This window comes from Engystomops pustulosus, chromosome 1, assembly GCF_040894005.1.
Source record: "Engystomops pustulosus chromosome 1, aEngPut4.maternal, whole genome shotgun sequence".
NCBI classification, from domain to species: domain Eukaryota; kingdom Metazoa; phylum Chordata; class Amphibia; order Anura; family Leptodactylidae; genus Engystomops; species Engystomops pustulosus.
The window spans coordinates 81,288,121-81,310,071 of NC_092411.1; the positions used below are offsets into that span (position 1 = coordinate 81,288,121).

At 39.5% G+C, this 21,951-nt stretch overlaps 1 protein-coding gene across 1 annotated transcript; it reads left to right on the forward strand.

Moving 5' to 3' along the window:
* Positions 1 to 1,676: 1,676 nt before the first annotated feature.
* LOC140126071 (solute carrier family 2, facilitated glucose transporter member 9-like) lies at positions 1,677 to 20,592 on the forward strand. Its single transcript, XM_072145167.1, has 12 exons — positions 1,677 to 1,744; positions 5,982 to 6,080; positions 7,233 to 7,393; positions 7,579 to 7,703; positions 8,014 to 8,143; positions 9,250 to 9,398; positions 14,502 to 14,689; positions 14,910 to 15,020; positions 16,742 to 16,843; positions 16,955 to 17,030; positions 17,683 to 17,810; positions 20,257 to 20,592. Exons 1-12 carry the CDS (start codon positions 1,721 to 1,723, stop codon positions 20,440 to 20,442), a joined length of 1,479 nt encoding a protein of 492 aa, XP_072001268.1. The 5' UTR covers positions 1,677 to 1,720; the 3' UTR covers positions 20,443 to 20,592.
* The last annotated feature ends 1,359 nt before the right edge of the window (positions 20,593 to 21,951 follow it).

A 21,951-nucleotide genomic window follows, 5' to 3' on the forward strand; every position in this document is an offset into this window, starting at 1 on the left:
GATTATCTTGTATAAAAGAATGCCTGTTTTAACTGATGGTTCACTGATGGCGCTCTGTAGAGGTTAAATCCTATGGAACATTTCCTTTAAGAAACATATAACTGGACCTTCTGTAATATAATTTACATATTTAAGTATAAATTAGAGGATTCGTAATTTTAGAGAATGCTTTCTTATATAAGTGAGCTTTTTGAGCTGCATAAAATCCTATATTATCTTCTTAATAACAAATACTGCCAAATAACAAATACTCTCCATACTGCCAATGTTTTTGTTATAACGTCTTTGTGTATCTTTTTTTTAATTTTGAAGATTATTATGTGCCATCATGAACTCTGTTTTGGAAATATACTAATAAAAGGATATTTTATTTGTATGATGCTTATCTGTACATTTGTTTTCATTTATTAGTGCTTAGCATATATAGGTTTATATGTTTTGCTGGTGCTAAGCCCTGCATGTAAATTGTGATGTTGTCTTTTTTATAGTTTTTGTAGGTTTATATAACTTAAAACATGGTAGTATCAGTTTATACATTTTTACTAATAATTTTAAAAGTTAAAATTTGAATCACCAGAAACAGGGGAGCATTTACTAAGAACAGTGCAAACTGTACTATGTGCAGTTTGCCTGTGTATAGTGCAGAGTGTGCTAGATTCAGTATCTCTGGCGCACGTTCTGCATGAATCAAGTGCTCTCGGCCCTGCACTTTTTTGGTGCACCTTTAACATGGGGCGTGCAACACATTTCTTTTGGACTTTGCATGTTAAATCTGGCACACGGTCCGACTGAGCACCGGAACTCCCCCTTCAGTGCAAAAATTTGAAACGGTCACCTGCGACACAAATGTGGTACAGGCACTTATTAAATACCTGTGCAAGCATTTTGCATCTAAAAGAATGTGCAAGGTTTGACAGAAAACTGGCGCACTGCCCTTTGTAAATGTGCCCCACAGTGTACAAACATCACACGTTGAACTGGTCAATTTTCAAAATTGGCCAGAGATGATACATTTCCGGGGCAAAAGTTTGGACTCTGAAAACTGGAACTAACTGGAAGCCCCATGAGCACATTTAATACCAAACTTAGAAAGATACTGCAAAGGCATTCTAATTATAATAATGTGAATTGTGAGAATCAGATTATATAATAATTGCATACCATAATATTGGCGCTTATATCTTTTTTCAGATTATAGTTCTTCATCAGTAAAGTTAGACAACAACAGGTAATCTGCCACTAGCTCCCCGCCAGTTACTGATCCCACTAGGCAGTTATCCAGGTACAGGGTTACCTTTCAATAAATTCCTTTCTTGATGGTTTTATTACCCTTTCTATGGATACTTTGTATTAAAGAGCTATCACCTACCAGCCAACCAACAAAGAGCTGTAAGGAAAGTGGGCCACATGGGCAGAGGGATAGGAGTAAGTAGAGGTAACCTGGTTCCAAAAGATATGAGGTTAAAGAATAAAAGAAATGGCACCGAACTAAGGTTTGGTTTCCACCGGAGCAGCTGTAAAATAAACAAGTAAGACCCCATGTGCTCATATTAGTGCTTTCTCCAGCTTCTTTATAGTAAAATATTGTCATGGATTTGGCTCTAGATGACCATTCATGAATCCAAATCAAACACTGATAACCCTGTTTACTTTTTATGGGTAAAGTTCCGAGCTTGTAAAATTTCATCAGTGTGACACACATCATCTCATCACTTAAGACATGGCAGGGTTTCTCTCAGAGCTGGTAAGTACACCTATAACTCAACAAAAATGTTACAATATATACTATTAAGGGGTATTCTCATTTCAGCAAATTAATGTTATATTTGCATTATAAAACCATATACAATTTTCCAATATACTTTCTGTTTCAACTCCTCACAGTTATCTAGATCTCTGCTTTCTGCCATTGTATACAGAGGTACTGGTTTACTACCAGTAGACAGAATCTGACCATGGTCACACAGGTGCACGTCTCGTTAGTATCATAGAGAGTAATCAGAGCTGTGTGATATAACGAGCCGTGCACCTGTGTGACCAAGGTCAGATTTCTATCCACTGGTAGTAAACATAGAAGCTTAATACAGAAGCAAGCAGAGATGTTGAAAAGCGTGAGGAATTGATACAAAAAGTATATTGGAAACTTGTATAACTTTTTATAATACAAATAATAACATTAATTTGCTGAAATCGGAATACCCCTTTAAGGAAAGTATTTCTTAAACTATCTAAAAAATGTTTTTCAAAAAACATTCAGTGGTCTGTTTTTTAATTGATTATTTTATTTGGTACATTGAAGGAAAATGGTAAAAGTTGACAGGTTACTTTGGGTGTCACTTAAACGGATATTCTGATACCCGTGTCCATTTTTTAATTTTTATGGCCTATTCACATCAGAACTAATCAGCTGCCCTCAGGTGCCAACATCGAGTGATCCTTAGAGTGAACAGAGCTGAAATTAGAAGGTTCCATCCATTGCACATCAGTGGGAATAGAAACAGAGCTGCAGCACTTTGGAACCGCTGCTATATAGAGACACAGGGGGTCATTTACTAAGGGCACGATTCGCGTTTTCCCGACGTGTTACTCAAATATTTCCGATTTGCGCCGATTTTCCCTGAATTGCCCCGGGATTTTGGCGCACACAATCAGATTGTGGCGCATCGGCGCCGGCATGCACGCGACGGAAATCGGTCGGAAATGTGTCGCGAAAATTGCACTTACCTTCACTCGGCCCGGCTCGGTGTATTCCAGTGCGTTCCGATGCTCCTCAGCGCGGCGGAGGAACTACCTTAATAAATCCTGGCCGGACCCGAATCCAGCGCAGAGAACGCGCCTCTGGATTGCGAATGGACCGGGTAAGTAAATCTGCCCCACAGCCTTCTGCTTCTGACCCAGTCCCATGTATAACCCCGGCTGACCCTAAACTACTTTTACAATATGACAAAGGATATTCTTTTGAAAAAGGTAATTCATATAAAATGGTAACATCTGTAACAATGTTTTAAGTAGTTGTTATGTCAGAATATCCACAAGAATGAAAGGGCCAAACTTTTTCCAGCAGAACATTAATAACACAACATTAATAGCATAATAGCAAACTTTGTCATACATTTAAGTAACGATAATCCTTCTTTCTTCAGTTTTTTAGCCTGCACTTACTATAGTGTCATAATAAACTTGCCATACTTACTGTAGCTGCCCTGTTCATGGAGAACAAACTGTATTAAAAACATGGCATTATTTTTTACTCACAGTTGATATAATTTTAGACAAAGAATTGAAAATGTGAACAATGAATCAGGAGAAGAAATATAAGAAGATTACAATATGAACTAGGCATTCTATCACTTATTTTGATGATACATGTCAGGAGCAAGCAGGACTTGGAAAGTTAAAACTAACTCATACCTGCTTTCAGATATACCAATTAGTAATGGGAAAAGAACATTGAAAATAACTTACACAGGGTGCATTCACAGCGTTTAACACATGTATTTAAAACAGATGAAGAGAGATTTGCCTAATTAAAGTGATGTTAACACTTGCATTACAAAACACAACTGTCAACACAGTTGTAAATGCCAGTTTTCCTTTTATTAGGAAAATCTCACTTTAGCTGTGGTATTGCATTTTGAAACTCATGTGTTAAACACTACGTGTGGCTGCACCCTGAGGATGATGCCACAAGTCGCGTTTTTGATACTTTTTAGAGCATGCGTTTTCAGCCAGTTTAAGTTTACATTCAGACGAACGTATAGGAGACGTATATACGGGCGACATATGTATGGCATATGTACGCTCCCCATACACTTCTATGGCCGGAATTTCTACGGAATACGGCGCTGTGCACTGTATATTACTATGGAGAGGGACGGGGGTGAGCTGCGCTCATCCCCTGCTCCTCTCCGCAGCGCCGATGTATGCCGGCCGTACTATGGTGTGGCGGGCATACATCGTGTGAATGTAGCCTAAGGCTGGCGCCACACGTAGCGCTTTGTCTGCGCTTGCAAACGCAGACAAAGTCGCGCCCACCGGGGCGGGCCTTGGCCCGATCGCATCGGCGTTTCCATAGAAACGCCAATGCGATTGGGCTGAAGCCCACCCCGGTGGGCGCGACTTTGTTTGCGTTTGCAAACGCAGACAAAGCGCTACGTGTGGCGCCGGCCTTACTGTTTTTGACCCTTTTTGACCGTTTACCATGCTTTTGGCTGCTTAGAACCTGTTTATCCATTAAAATGATCAAAGCAGTCAAAAACGTATGCTTTTTAAAACGCACTGAAAACGCATGCTTAGAACGGACCAAAAACACCACGTGTGGCATCACCATTACACTTCTCTGGCTCCAGTTTCCAGCATCACCAGGACCAGCTAATGCCACTGATTGTCTGTACCACACCATGTAACCCCTTGTGCTTTCTTCCCAGCCAGCAGGACCAGGGGACTAAATACTGTTTCAAAGTTTATCTCAAAGCAGGGAAAATATTCTTTTTATTAGTTTACCACTGGGGTTTGCCGAGAAACTATTATTGAAATTAAAAAAATGGATTTAAAGGGGTTGTCCACTTTCAGCATGTAAGTGATATATATATATATATATATATATATATATATATATATATATATATATATATATATATATATATATATAATATATATAGGACATAGTAGAACTGGAACAGGTGCAGAATAGAGCAACCAAGATTATTAGGGGAAAGGGGGGACCATATTACAATGACAGATTACAAAATTTGGGATTATTCAGTTTAGAAAAAAGACGACTGAGGGGAGACCTCATTACAATGTACAAATACCTGAACGGACAGTGCAAGGATCTCTCCAAAGATCTTTTTATACCTAAGCCTGTGACCAGGACAAGGGGGCATCCTCTACGCCTAGAGGAGAGGCGATTTTACCATCAACATAGACAAAGGTTCTTTACTGTAAGAGCAGTGAGACTGTGGAACTCTCTGCCGCAGGAGGTTGTTATGGCGGACTCTATGTACATGTTCAAGAGAGGCCTGGATGCCTTTCTGGAGAGCACAAATATCACGGGTTATGGGGGTAAAACATTTATGTAATTCTTAAAGGTTGGACCTGATGGACTTGCATCTTTTTCCAGCCTTATATAATATGATACTATGATGATTGTGTAGTAAGAAGTTATACAATTTTCCAATATATTTTCTGTATCAATTCCTCATGGTTTTCTAGATCTCTGCTTGCTGTCCTTCTATAGAAAGCTTCTATGTTTACTTCCAGTGGATAGAAATCTGACCATGGACACGCAGGTGCACAAGCCGTTAGTATCATAGACAGTAATCATGGCTCTGTGATATAACGGATATAATTGTGCAACTGCATGTCCGTCATATGACCATGGACAGATTTCTAACCACTGAAAGTAAACAGAGAAAATTTCTATAGTAGGACAGCCAGCAGAGATCACAGTGAGGACTTGATACAGAAAGTATATTGGAAAATTGTAGAACTTCTCACTACACAATCAATATCAATTATTTTGCTGAAAGTGGACAACCCCTTTAATAGTTTAATAATCAGAAGGAAGGCCTTGCTATGCCTCCACTAACAGTGCAAACAGTCTGATTTTCATGTAAACCAGGAGAAATAGGAAGGATCTGGATTGTACCACATTCGAAAGCTTATCAGTATTATGGCCTTAAAAAGCTCATGCCCATGCCAGGTGCACTTCATGAAAAATGGTCATTGTCTGACAGCTTTTTGTAGGTCGAGGTTTCAAGAACAGTGTAGGGTTTTCATATTATCAGATAAATATTAATCTATCCTACATTGCAGGATCTTTATCACAGCTTTGTGATGATTTATCAGCAAAGTCACATCTATCCATGACTCTCAGCAGGTGTATACACACAAACCATATATTCTGATTATTGCATTGCTTGAAATTGAGGGAATCATTAAAGCCTGTTTTTCTCTTTGATTTCTTTGTATTAAAATAGGGTCAACACTGGAGAATTCTTCCATTGATTATTATACTTGGTATAGGTAATGGTTTGCCTTTTGGTTACCAAATATCAGTGATCAGCTCATCGTCTACAGTAAGCAGGACTTCTCTTTTTACTTTGTGCAGCCCAATTCATTTATAACTAATAAAAAAAATTAAACAATATTAACATATTTCATAATTATCATGATTCATCATTACCAAACAAATTATTTTGTTGTTCCTTTGATCATGTTCTAGAATGTCCTATGTTGTGTTTAATCTACCAGGTTCTTAGCTGCAAGGTCATAATCATTTTTATCATCTCTCTATCTCTCTCCTAATGACATACCTAGATCCAAGTGATCCTTGGTACCTTGATTCGCTCTTTGTTTAGCTTCTAATGTCCTGTTTGTTTGTTTTTCTAAGGCTTTTAAAATTATGCAAATAAGCCAGAGGGGCTCCAGACTCATTTGCATCATATTAAAGCCTTTTTTAAATTAAAAACAAGGGCATAAGAAACGAAAAGTACAGTGGAACCTGCCAGGAAGAGTGCACAACAGCACGTAACTGTGTTTGGTTTCCAATCCATGATCCTGGTGGTAGATTTCCTTTAAGTCAAACAACTGCTTGAACTCTTTTTGTGCAAATATTATTTTATACATGGACTTAAAGGCTCCCTGAGCCTGTGTTGGGATATGTAAACCAGAAACAGAGGCAGTCTCCACATCTATGGGGTGTAGGATGACAATGGTCAAATGATTTACCAATGTGACAGCACTGTTAGACTTCCCTTCTTGTGATTGTAAGGATGGCTAGGCCCCACCAGTAATCAGTTCTTGAGGCCCAGTACTTCCTCACAGTATGACTAAGAAGGTGGAGCCTAGGAAGGAATGATACTGGTTGCTAGACACTACATCTAGATTCCCTCACAGTTATCCAATGCATATGCAGCCTATAATAATAAAGTGTGAAGCTTCTTACATAATGTAACGATATTATTTTAGGAATAGCTGAATAAAATAAAGTGCGGGTATTCTGTATGCACTGCTTATGCAAGGCCTAAAAGCCCACCTAGTTCAGGTGCCCAATAGTGGATCCACTTGTGGGCCAGTCCAAGTCTTCTTGCTGAGTGATTCCCTATATTAACACAATAGGTACAGAATGCACAAGCAGTGCAATAACCACAATCAAATGGTCAATAGGTTATCTTCTCTTTTCTCTGGCCAGTGTTTTGCCACAACACCTCAATTCATGTCCCCTGCAGTTTGCCAAAGGCTTTATCAATCAGACTTGGATAGGAAGGTATGGATCATCAGTCCCTGAAGAGAAGGTCACCCTGCTGTGGTCCACAGCCATTTCTGTGTACGGTGTTGGTGGACTACTAGGATCACTGGTGTCCGGGTACCTCAGCAGAAGATTTGGAAAGTGAGTACTTTTGATTCTCAATATGAGCCATGACCACAATGACTTACACGGTGCATTAATAAGCATGTTATGCCTTACTCTACTACTGATAACTCATCAGCAAAGACATGCCTGATGATCCATTTCTTTCTGATGGAAAACTGTGGGTGATCCCTTACATTTACATATTCTCTTTATTTCCATAGGAGACGATCTCATATATTTGGTGATCTTTTGGGCATAACAGCCTCCCTGTGTCTTGGGCTCAGCAAGATTGGAGGATTATATGAATTAATTATTGTGGGACGTTTTCTCTATGGCTTTACATTAGGTATATATTAGCACTGTAGGTTTGTTAAGAAAACATGACAAATATTATGTATCTCAATAATCTTCTTTATTAGCCTGTTGAAAAAAGTGACAATGGGGGCCATTTAATAAGAATGACACTCTAGGCCTTGCATTTAGGATAAATGTTAGTAATGGTAAATGTGTTGGGCCATGAAGACCATGCTGCTTCCCACCCAACTCCACCATTGTCTTCCCCACTTTTTTGTCTCCAGTATAAGCCTTCTCCCTCCTGGGTATTGATTGCCCCCTCCACACATGTTCAAACAATTCAGTTTCTTATCTTTTTGCAGGTTTGGCAATAAACATATATGTTCAGTATCTTGGAGAAATCTCTCCCAGAAGCCTTCGAGGCTTCACCAACACGTCTGCACCAATCTTTGTAACCACAGGCAAACTCTTTGGTCAAATTGTTGGTCTTCGGTAAGATCCATTTCATATTTGAGTCTACCTACTCATTTTCAGTTGCAATTGTTCTGTTCATTTATAAAGCTAACAGGTAGCACTTACCTTTCCATGCTGGTCCCTTATTCTTCTTTCTTTTCAGCACCATAAGGCAGTTGCCTTTTCCAAATGCAGTCAGCCAATCCAAAAGGATGCAGGTTTATTTAAGGCAGAATTTTTAACTGTAAGAGGTCTGAGCAATAATGGTCCTAGTTTCCTAGCATTCTTTCAATTTTAGTTTGTGTGCGAACATGGTTAACCTGTAATCAATTTTGCCTACCTTACTTCCTACTGTGTGTTTGCAAATACCTTCAGTGACATGCATTTGTGTACCATGACACATCTAAGTCAGCTGCAAAATCCAGATTCCCCTAAGAGGTTTGAGGGTTAATTCCAGAAGACCACTCTCTAAATACCCTTGCGGGTGAGCACATATCAGATCACTTTAGTGTCACATTGGGCCCACCCTGCTATTTTACATGATGGAGCTTATTCTAACATTGGGCCAATTTTCCTGCCTCTTTCCCATTTTTGTCAATATCGGTATAATTCACCAATGATTTTCTAAAGACCTTTCTTGTCTCTGCCATTTCCCAAAGGAAGTGACATAAAATGTGTTTGGTCCCATCTAAGTTTAATATGGATTTTCTTTAAATGAGATGTAGTAGCATGATTTGATCAATCAAGTGATAAGGAACACTTACCCATAAATCCAGGCATTGTGACTGTGGCAATCCTCTTATATTTGTTATCCATGGACTGCTTTCTATAAAATTTAATTTATGCTAATTTGTCAGAAGCTGCATCTGTAGCTTCACAGGCTGTTGGCAAAGGGAAAAGATTCATAGTTCCTGTACTTCCCTCCTCCCCATGCCTGATGTAATTTCACACAACGGGAGGGAGACAATACTCATGCACAGTGTAACAACTATGAAGCCATTGAAGGATACCATGGATAACAAATCTAAGAAGATTACCACAGTCACAGTGTCTGAATCTATGAGTAAGTGTCCCTGGTTTATCATGATGGATTTTAATGGTAGATTTGCTTTAACTCTACTACAATGTTCATTTTTCTCTTTCAGTGAAGTTTTGGGAACAGAGACACTGTGGCCCGTGATGCTGTCACTTTGTGGCTTTACAGAACTTCTACACTTGATAGTAATGCATTTTTACCCTGAGACTCCTCCATATTTCCTATTGGTGAAGAAAGACCACAATCGTTGTATTCAAGGTAAATCATTAGATTTTTATGGTTGCATTGGTAGAAGATAATTTACAGCAAAACACCACTACATTTAAAAAAAAAATCACTAACTGTAACTACAGGTTCATATTGATTTTTAACAATTATGTGATTCCCTTTCAAAGTAAGGAGATTGATGGAGATTTATCATATGCTATCACTACTGCACCGGCCCAACCCCATCTTGTTACACTGGATGCATCAAGAGACTTAGGCCTCTGTATGTATCCAGCCGGCAGTGAGTAAAACTATGTCAGGTCCGACCCGGTGTAGTCTTGCGTAAAAAACTGAAAATTCCCTGTGCCTGCCTCCTTCACTGGCCATCGCGTCCCTCTACGTCTCCTCCATGCCCACATGACCTGGAGATGGCATAATCACTATTTTAATAGCAAATTCTTGGACTGGGCAAGAATTTGCAATTATTTCACTGCTTCTACTCCAGAAAACTGGCGTAGAAGGAATGATAAATTTCCCCTTAACATGTCCATATGGTGCTCTCCATTTGCATTTTTCTGCTATATTTGTCAGAAATCTTAAGCAGCAGAGAAGTGGGCGGAAAATAAATCTACTGAGCTCTGCACAAACTGTACATACAGGATCTATATAGTGATTTGCCTGACAGCTTTTATCCCATGGAACATATAATAAGTAGTAACAGAAACTAACAGTGAAATAGTTACATGATCTGGTGGTAAACACTAAAGGTTAAAAGCTTCCCTGAAAATAGTATCTGGAGACCAGGAGCTGGCAGGAAGGTGCTACAGAGGTATAAAGTGAATCACAGATTGGAATAGAGGAACTCCTATATCCCACTATTCTATGCCGGAGACCTCAGCATTTACAGTGCTGCAGACACCAAGCTCTCCTGCTACACAGAGCAGCATTATATGACCTCCCTTTTCCATCACAGTCCTTTCCCTCTTGCAGTTAGACTTGGTTGAATGACTTGTTCAAACAAAGGAATTGCTGGACATAGATAATAAAAGTCATAGACAAAATTGTCCAATATCAAAAATCTATTGATTTGTTAAAAAAAAGATGTTACCGTAGGATTGACTCTTTAAATTTTCACATGTATGTTTTAACCTTGTTCAAATATTACATACATATGGGCTCCATAATATAAATAGTTCGCTTTGTGCTTAGCTGTGTGATTAGGGTAATTGGTCCACAGTTATGAAAGTGTTTTCTGTCTGAATTTTAATTTGCACAAGCATTTCTAAAGTGTCAATGGCAGTTTTGTGTCACGGCTGCACCAGATTCATAAAGTCTGTATACCACAAATTATGAATCTGGTACAATCTGCACACCACACAGACAAACTGCACATCATGCAGTTGGCACTGTTTTTGATAAATGTAGCCCAGTCCTTTGAACCTTCGTCCCAGTCTGAGGTCCAGAGCACTCTGGAAGAGGTTTTTTGATCCAATGTGGAGATAGTCCAAAATGTCAGTGTTTGGGAAACCCTTGGGAACAGCGATCATAATATAATTATTTATCTCTTAACCCTTCAACGCCGCAGCCACTTTTCAACTTCCTGACACGGCCCATTTTTTAAAATCTGCCCTGTGTCACTATAAGTGATTATAACTTTGGAACGCTTTAACACATCCAAGTGGTTTTGAAATTTTTTTCTCGTGACACATTTTACTTCATGTTAGTTAAAAAATTTTGGTGGCATGTTTTGCATTTATTTATGAGAAAATCAGATATTTGGTGAAAATTTGGAAAAATTCTCAATTTTCGAAATTCAAAATATTCTACTTTTTCCACACATAGTCATAACAGCAAGAAACGTAATAACTAACATTCACCGTATGTCTACTTTATGCCTGCTTGGTTTTTTTTATACATACTCTCATTTTTGTAAGATGTTATGGGGCTTTGAACGCCAGTTGCAATTTCTCACATTTTCATAAAAAACGCAAAATCCTGCTATTGAGGGACCTGCTCAGGTTTGAAGTCACTTTGAGAGGCCTAAATAAAAGTAAAACCCCATAAATTACCCCATTATAGAAACTATACCCCTCAACGGACGTAAAACAACTTTTATGAAGCTTGTTAACCCTTTAATTGTTTCACAGCGGTTAAAACAAAATCGGATGCAATTTCAAAATTAAATTTTTTTTGGCTAAATGAATGTGTTTTTCATAAAATTTACAAATTCTCAGTGGATAAAATACCAAAACACTCCACAAAGTTTGACAATACCCCATATGTGGTGGTAACCTGATGTATGGGCACACGCCAGGGCATCGAAGGGAAGGTGCGCCATTCAGAGCAGATTATGCATTGTCACTTTTTATTGGCTATACAATCTTTATTTTTTTGGCAATTTGGACATATAAGCTTATTTTTTGTGATGCACTTTCCAAATACTTCATTTTAGTGGGTCATTAGCTTTTTGATGAGATTTTATTAACTCTTTAATGTATGGAGGAAAAGAAAATTGTCAATTTTGGGTTTCTTTTTTTTTGTATCTTTTTGGGGTTGTACACCGTACACTAAAAATACTATCTTTATTCTATAGATCACTACGATTACGGTGATACCTCATTTATATAGTCTTTTCATATATTTTTACAATTTTACTGGAAAAAAACCCGAATATAAACAAAATCTCATTTGTTTTTGCATCGCCATCTTTTCGGAGATATAACTTTAATAGTTTTTGGTTGACAGAACTGGTTTAGGGCTTATTTTTTATGTGTGGAGTTGTCCTTTTCAGTGGTACCATTTTGGCGCACATAACTTTTTTTGATCACTTTTTGGAACATTTTTGTAAAGGGATTTATGACACATTTACATTTTTGGTGAGTTTTACAGGTTTTGTTTTTACGGCGTTCACCGTACAGGTCCAATAATGTTTTTGACTTATTGTACGGATTGTTATGGATGTGGCGATACCAAATATGTGGTGGGTTTGGGTGATTTTCAGGTTTTTTTTAACTTTATTACATAGGGAATGTCTGTGTTTAGGGGACTTTAACTTTATTTAATTAATTCTTTTTATTAAAAAGTGTGTTTAATTAGTGTTTTTTACTTTTTTTCTTTACTTTTACAGGTTGGCTTGAACAAGCGATCCTCTGATCGCTTGTTCAAGCTATTCTTCACCTAATACAGTGTAATACAGATGTATTACACTGTACTATGTGACACACTGAGCATGCTAGATTTTTTTAGTCTGGACGACTATGAGGGGACATGATTAATTTATATAAATATATGAATGGTCCATACAAAAAATATAGTGGTAAGTTGTTCCATATTAAATCAAATAAAAGGCGAGGGGGTACTGTTACCGTCTGGAGAAATCAAAGTTTGATCAAAGTTTAACTGTGGGATAGCCTGCCTCAGGCTCTGGTCACAGCAGGGAAAGCAGAGAGCTTCAAGAAGGGTCTAGATGCCTTTTTACACCTAAATAACACTGATGGTTATGTTATATAGAATTTTTTCCCATAAATCTCTTCCTCATCCAATCCATTCCCTTCCTTGGTTGAACTTGATGGACATGTGTCTTTTTTCAACCGTATAAATTATGATACCATGATATTTTTGTACTTGGCCACATTCATCTTTCCTTCAATTGCCACCAGTAGTCCTGTCCCTGCAGGTGAAAAACACCCCTGCTGCCACCATCAGCAGGACGGGATTGTATTTGGCAAGTGATGGGCAGTACCTGGTTTTCTCCACACATATCACTTAAAATTAACACCAAAAAGTTCAATCTTTTTCTCATCAGAGCAGAAAATCTTATTTCTCATAGTCTGGGAGTCCATCAAGTGTTTTTTTTTTGCAAACTGTATGCAGGCTTTCATATGTCTTGCACAGAGGAGAGGCTTCCGTCGGTAGACTCTGCCAAAAAGCCCCGATTGGTGGGGGCTTGATAGTTAACTTTGTGGAACTTTCTCCCATCTTTCTACTGCATCTCTGGAACCTTGATCTTGGGGTTCTTCTTTACCTCTCTCACCTAGGCTCTTCTCCCACGATTGCTTGGTTTGGCTGGATGGACAGATTGAGGAAGAGTTGCTGTTGTCCAAACTTCTTCCATTTAAGGATAATGGAGGACACTGTGCTCTTAAGAATCTTGAGTTCTGCAGAAATTCTTTTGTAACCTTGGCCAGATCTGTGCATTGCCAGAATTCTGTCTCTGAATTCTTAGACCTCATGATTCTCATGTGCTCTGACATTCACTGTGAGCTGTAAAGTCTTATATAGACATGTGTGTGCCTTTCCTAATAATAATAATAATAATCTTTATTTATATAGCACCATCAAATTCTGTAGCGCTTTACAAATCATAGGGGACATATATAAATATAATATGAAATCACAGAGTACAAACAGTCATATGGAGTAATATGAGTGAGGGACCTGCTCGCAAGAGCTTACATCAGTTTAATTAAACACAGCTAGACTCCAATGAAGGAGGAGAACCATCTCAAGGAGGATCAGAAGGAAATGGACAGTATGTGGATTAAATATGAGTGTCACAGCAAAAGGTCTGTGTCACGGCCATACCCGCGATCCAAGGGTGTCATCTAGTACCCTCTACATCTCCAGCGGTAGTCCAGAGGGTCCACTGGTCCACAGACTCCTCCCTCTGGACTCTTCCCATAGAGACTTTCCTGCCTGGTACTCCCAAGTACCTTCCGTTGTCTGTGTACCGTTACAGTCTGAATACTTATGACCATGTGATATTTCAGTTTTTCTTGTAAATTAGAAAAAATATCTACATTTAAATTTTTTTCTGCCAAGGTGGGATGCATAGTGTACATTAATGAGCAACAAAAATGACTTTTTTAATCTTACCAATTGGCTACAATAAAACAAAGAGTGAAAAATATAAAGTAAATACTTTCTGTACCCACTGTACATAGATGGTAATATGTACAAGCCGCAATATGGTATATGTTAGAAACTAATAAGTTTGAAAAACAGAACATTTTAAATTTTGATAATAGCTATTTTATCTATTCTTCACAAGTCTTATCTTAACTATTTAGTTAATTCATTTTCCAAAACTACATTAGATTTATTTTTATTGGTTTAATACAATTTTGAATCCAAACTATTTTCCTGGTTTTCTAGCTATGCACAGGATTTGGGGACCAGGAGAGTATCAATCTGAAATTAATGAAATTTTGGCTGAACAAGAGATGCGCAAGAAGTCTAAAACCATGAATATTATAGAGCTGGTGAAAACACCATCTCAACGTTGGCAACTCTACATTGTGATTGTTATTACTTTAACTCTTCAGCTGTCCGGTGTCAGTGCAGTTAAGTCATTTCTAATTTTCTACATAAACATAAAAGTGCTCTGCAGCTTATGTCTTCACGTTCATTGGTCCCATTTTCAATACTTGCCCTGTGGCCTTGTATGTCATATCACGCTACCTAAATAAAACAAGACTATTGTTTGTTGAAAATATTGTTATTTGTCACTAATGTAACCTGGGGGACCACTGTGTTGATTTTTTCCCTTAAAATGTCTTTCAGATTTTCTATTATGCAAGCAGTGTTTTTCTCAATGCTGGTTTACCTCCAGAAAATATTCCTTATATATCTCTAGGAATGGGAGGTTTTGAGCTTATGGCTGTCATGTTATGTGTGAGTATTGTAATAAATGTATCCACCCACAATGTGCATTGATATATGGCAAAGCTGTAAGAATGTTTGACTCACAAGTAACTTTTATTGCCCAATACACATAATAGAAGTAACCAATCTAAAAATTATTTTAATGGATGCAATACCTATCCAAAGTCAGTAACTGTTGTTGCATCAGTAAATTTTATGATTACTTATTGGCTCAAGACAATGATTGAAACAAAAAAAATTATAATTGTGTAATCCATAACCCCCAGAATGTTACAAAAAGGAGCAGCTCTGTTACATTGATTACCATGTATATTTTTTATATAAAATGGTAAACCAGGATGTCTGGGGTGTTTTTACTTTAACAAAATATGTTTTTTTACAAATGTATTTATTTTTTAGAACTCAAATTTCACCTTAATAATGATGTTGTCTAATAGATAGCGCCCAAAACCAAGACTACTATGGCTAACATTATACCCCTTACCAGTACCTCAGTAACACCACCATGGGTGTCAGGAGAAGCCAATTGAAATTTAGTACCTGACCATCTATAGGTTCTCCCACCCCAATTTTATCTGGCTGCTGCTTTATTGTATCTAGCTGATTATATAAAAAGGTAGGGGGACTTCACATTGCTTTTGTTTCATTTACAAAAAAGACATAGGGGCTTATTTACTAAGGGTCCCGCGGCCACATTTCCGTTGGGTTTTTGACGTTTTCAGGGATCGCGCCACTGGGACAGGTATTCAGTTGGTGATTGTTTGGCATGTGATCGGATTTAGTCAAAATCATACCGGCTTTCATGCGACACAAATCGGGGGCGAGCCGTCAGACGATCCGACGGATTCGGACAAGCCACGGGATTTAATTTATAAATTGTGTCGCAAGCATGCACTTACATACATCGGGAGGAAGATCGTGAACTCCGGCGGACCTGATCGGGGATGCGACACATTCAGCAAATCGGGCGCATGATCTTCTTGAATCGCGGCATCTCCTCCGGACCGGGTTTGTAAATGTGCCCCATAGAGTCCCCCCTTTTTCTATAACTGTCCAGATACAATAAAGCAGCAGCAGCCTGATATTTTTGGGCTTTTCCAACCCAATAATACCAGCCTGCGGCTGTCCAAGTATTTGGCCATTTATGGATTGTACCACCTGGTGATGGAGGGTACTGGGGTAATGGTAAGGGGGCTAGTGTTAAACTTTTTTCAAGCCCAGGTCTTATTAATAGCTGCCATATATTCAAAACCACCATTACTAAGATGAAATGAAAGTAAAAAAAAAAAAAAAATGTTATTAAAATAAAAACTCCCCCGATAATAAGCGGAGCAAAATATGGAAACGTAAGAAAAAACGAAAAATGGTGTAGGGGGGAAGGGTTAATCTATGTATAATTTAAAAAGGATTTCTGGGGAAAATGCAGGCCACCTGCATGGGAGCATGTGCTGGTGTGAGCGGCACAGCACATGGGCACAGTGCAGTGGGTAGGGGTCCTTGCGTAATAGTAAATTATGATGCAATGAGTCCTTGCTTGCCGATGCAAGTTGTTCCATGACCAAACATGTTGTTTTGCAGAGGGTCCACATCCTGACAGAACTCCTAGAAAGTCCATGCAGAATTCACTTTTGACTCGAGGATCTTGTTTTAAAAATTTGCATATCACAGATCACTTTGCTACTTTGAAGTCAACCTTTTCAGTTAATGACATATGGTTTCCTTATTTGCAGAGTGTGATGATAGAGCACTGTGGAAGAAAAGTCCTGTTGCTCGGATGTTATGGGTTCATGGCAATTATGTTAGGTGGTCTCACTGTCACTTTGTCATTTCAGGCAAGAATCTTTATGTCTATTCTTTACCCTTTCCTTATCCAAATGTAAAATATCCAAATGTAAAAATATTAGAAGGAGAATTAAATAATATATTTCACTTCTTATCTCCAGGGCTGGGCACATTGGATCCCTTATTGCAGTGCTTTATCCGTTTTCTTGTTCATCTTTTTCTATGGCATGGGTCCAGGTAATTATTAGTGCTCCCAAATCTGTCCATTTTTACTTAGTGTTTTTGTACAGAATCGGATGTTGTCTGAATGAGATGTGTTAGACAAGACTTAAAGGAAATCTATCATAAAAGGGACATTTATCACTGCTCAGTTTTTAGACAGAAGAGCAGTGAAATAAATGCAAATTCTTGTGTAGTGCAAAACTTTGCGCTTTAAACAGCGAATATGCCACCTCAACACCATGTAGGTGTGGAAGGGGTGTAGAAGAGCATAGCGACCGGTACAGGGGGCAGGTATGGGGCGTGTTGTTTAGAAAAATCAGCAAACTTTCGATTGCTAGTGTTTGCACAAAACTATGCCAGGTCAGGTGGTTTTGCCCAGCGGCCGCCAGCCTGTCAGATACATTAAAAGGCCTAAAACTCTTGATGTATCTGGCCGGACACAAGGAAGGGGGGTGGCAGTATGATATATCTCCCCTACCATGACTGTGGTATTTTCTTATATTTATTATACGTGGCCTCCTTCCTTCTAAAGTCAACTTTTATAATTATGCTAATGAGACAGAAATGCTATGAACACTTATTTCCATCTGCATACTTTCCTCCATGGGGAATTGGCTGAATAAATAAGTCTCCAAGATGTAATGAAATTCTGTAATTGTCTTTACAGGGACATTGACCATTGCAATAGTTAGTGAAATGTGCAGCCACTCTTCCCGTCCTGCAATGTTTGTGATTGTTAGTTGCCTCAACTGGATTGGACTATATATTATTGGAATGATATTTCCATATGTGGAGGTGAGTGTGCATCATAACAATTATCATTATTTTCCAGTATGCACTTTGCTGTAATGTGATTACTGTTTACACTTTTCAATTCAGAATTACTGAGCTGAATAAAATAATACAGAATGGGACAGAGGCATCACTTGAAGCTGCTGGGGCCCAGTGCAAAATGTGTTGCAGGCCCCCAACTATAATCTATTGTTTATAGTACTAATCTTCTCATATTGGAAAGGTAAACCATATGGGCCCCCCAGGCATCTTCGGCCGGGTTGCGATCACCCCCTGCTCCCTCTCAATGGGGGAAACTTAAAATGAGTTGTCAGCCAGTTTTCTGCAGACATGGCAGTTAAAAAAGCTCCATCTCCACCGTTTGGGTGATTTTCAGCCCCGCAAACCACATTTCATGGGACTGAGAGAGGCCTTTAAAATCCGCCAAGTCAGACCTGGTCTAAACAACTCTGATCCTCCCATGGGTCCTGGCTAACCTACGACCTCTGGACCTCAACCTCTCCCTGTTTTCCCTGTACTTTTTCTTTGCATGGGAAAAACTGATGACTAAGAACACCCTGCTCAGGATGAGGGGTCCTGTGACTCCACTATTCCATAAGCCTTACCTTCTGACCTGGGTAGACAGGTTGGGAGGCTTCTTCTGACATCCACCTAGGCCAGATTGTTGATGGCGAATCCATTCCCAGGCTGTAGTCCTTGAAGGCCTCCCATCCCGATGTCCCAATGTCTTGGCTGTAGCACAGACAACTTACATCCTACGTAACCGCGGACCCAGACCACACTGCATTCGGGGAGTCCCCCACAGCCCTGGAGGCCTTGTTTAGACTGCCCTCCTCACCAGCCAATGCGCTCTCCGCCATATATGGCCTGCTGCTAGAGGATGCCACCCCAGGTAGGCCAGGCTTTATTTGGTTGCGTGGGAGGAAGTTCTTTCTGTTGAATTAACGATGCAGAGCTAGATAAGGCTTTTCTAATTTTGCATAAGATGCCGCTTCATTGTAGTGCTCAGGAAAAGAATTATAAAATATTGTCTAGGTGGTACAGATGCCTCTCTCGGCTTCACAGAATTTTCCCCGAAGTTTCAGACGTGTGTTGCGGAAGTGGGTACTCCATACTTGGTGGGGCTGTTAAGCTCTCCAACCCTTTTGGAACAGGGTCTTTGACACCTACCACCAGGCTACTGTGAAGAGGGTCACTTCATCTCTCCACATAACTCTTTTGTCGATCATACCTGGTACTATTTCTTCTATTAAGAAAAGGCCTCCTTCATCACTTTTTGAACGCAGCTAGTACGGTAACCTCCCACGATAGTCGAGTGGATTCAGGAACTGGGGTTTATCCGTACAATGGAGGAGTTAGTAGCCAATGATTCTGCAGATCTGGGTAAGATGAACACTGTGTGGGCCCCATGGGACATATTTCTAAGTTCCCTGGAATTCCTAGATCTGCTCTTGTCATAGAAAGTATGCACCATTGCTCTTCTAGTCCTCAAGAACATAGTCTTATGGGTTCCCCATCCCTCTCATGTGTCCCCTACCCTCTCCCACCCCCTCCACTTTTTATTCAAGATTTTCTCCTCATTGGGGGTCATTTACTAAGGGCCCGATTCGCGTTTTCCCGACGTGTTACCCGAATATTTCCGATTTGCACTGATTTTCCCTGAATTGCCCCGGGATTTTGGCGCACTCGATCGGTTTGTGGCGCATCGGCGCTGGCATGCACGCGGCGGAAATCGGTGGGCGTGGCCGAACAATAACCCGACGGATTCGAAAAAACCGCCGCATTTAAAAAAAAAAAAAATTGGTTGCACGGGCCATACTCACATGCACCACGATGAAGACGATGAACTCCGGGGCACCTCGGCGGACTTCGGCGCAGCAGCGACACCTGGTGGAGGACCTTCATGAATCGCTGGAAGACCCGAACGCTGGTCGAAGAAGCCGCCGCTGGAACACGAATGGACCGGGTAAGTAAATGTGCCCCATTATGTTTATTTCTTTGTTAATTGTTCATACACTGCAACAGTTACCCTGATTGGGATGACATCCTGGGGTTTCTCAATTAATGTATTACGCAGTGATTCTTCTCTCCAATTCTTAATGAACATATGACGTTTCTGATCCAGCGTGATCAGTCTTGTGCTGCCATCACCTACTTATACTGCTCCTTTTCATGTTTTTACCAATAAATGTTGATTATACATAAACAGATCTCATCTTCCAGAGATTCCTTCCAGATCTACTAGGGGGCCTGAGTAGATTTGGTGCACTGCACGCTGGAGGAAAGGGAGGGGAACATTAGAACTATCAGTATTTTCTGTTAGGGGAGACCCAGGAGATCTCCATAAACATAAGATTACACTGAATTCACTAAGCTCAGAACATGTTTTATCTGATGTCTATTGCCAAAGAGGTCACAATGGATCTCATTTTATTTCTCTTATTTTTAGGCTGCACTTGGACATTATTGTTTTCTCATATTTTTTGCCAATATTGTGGTCTCAGGAATATTCCTGTTTTTCTATCTTCCGGAGACCAAGGGGAAGACATTACAACAAATCACCACAGAATTCAACACTCTGAACTTTAAAAATAAAAAATTGGATCATCCAATAGAGTTTTCCACTAGCCTGTAATAAAGTATCCAGGTGTATGTCTCTGAAGTGGATCTTTCTACATTACATTGTATATTTACTTAGGAATATGGAACAAACATGTTGACTTCATTATATATGCTTTGAGATTATTATACACTGGGGAAAAAATAAAATATTTTTTTTGTGGTGCCTGGAGTTTTTTTTTTACCAGATTCTGGGAATAATTGAGATGCTGATTCTGAAAATACCTTCTATTTCTTTCTAGCAGCTCTAGTTTCTGAGACGTTGATACAATGAGTACTTTGTTCGTATGACTATGGCTCTTATGATTTTAATGGCTGATTACTGTTGGACAGGGGCGTAACAATCGTAGTTGAAGCGTGTGTGACCATGACTGAGCCCAGCCCCTTCCAGGATCTGCATCTGCAGATGCGGCCCAAGATAAAGGAAGGACAATCAATTCTTGTGTGTATATTATAAGGGGGATTTAATGGCTAATGGACAGTATATTATAAGAGGGGGGAGGGCTGGAATAATGGCTCCTGGTCAGTATATTATAAGGGGGAGCACCTGGATAGTAAATTATAAGGAGAGGGGCTCCAAGACAGTATATTATATGGTGATGGGGCTTCTGGTAAGGAAAAATCCATGAAATGCAAACATGTGTATTCCTTTATTCTGGCATGCACCATTGTCCAACACATTTCAAACGGCACGACCGTCATCTAGGGGTTTTCCCACAAAGGCAAGTTAGGCCCTATCCACTGGATAGGGCCTAACTTGCTGTTCATTGGGGGTCTCAGTGCTCCTCAGACTAATGGAGCAGACGGCTGCGCATGACCGTTCTGCTGAATTAATATCTATGGAGCTGACGGGGATCATCAAGCGCAGCTTTTGACCTAGCGACGCCCGCTCTAACATGACTGCTGAAGCTAGGTATATTGTCATTTAAAGTGGATCTAACGTCACCCATATATACTGCCTCCTGTTGGCTGAATGTGTTGTTTACAAGGCTAATGTGTTCTACCACAGTAAACTTGCGGATTTAAATATGTGTAAGTAATTAGGTTCTACCCAGTCCTAGGGAAATCATGTTCAGTTTGATTATCTCTAATGATAAGTAAGATACTATAGAACTAAATATATTGTATGTCCTTGAAGATGCAGGAACAGTTCTGTCATCGCAACAGGCAATTAACAATAAACCCCCTGCGATGCAAGTGCTCATAAAGGGATACTATCATCAAGATTTCACATTTTGATCTAAAGACAGGATCCCATAGGCTTTCTTGTACTAACTACCAATCTTCTTTTATAGGTAACATTCTTAGTTCCATTCAGTTTTATAATATATATATCCATCAAGAAGAAGGAGTCATGGCGTTGTCTTTTAAAGCCCCCATTCCTCTTGCTCCCTCATCCCCCTTCCCTCATGCAGGGAATATGAACATGAGTAGCTGGACATATATATTATGCTTTGATTGCATCATAAGAAATATTACCCTTCTTATACACTATGGGGGATATTTATCATTGTCATTTGGCAGC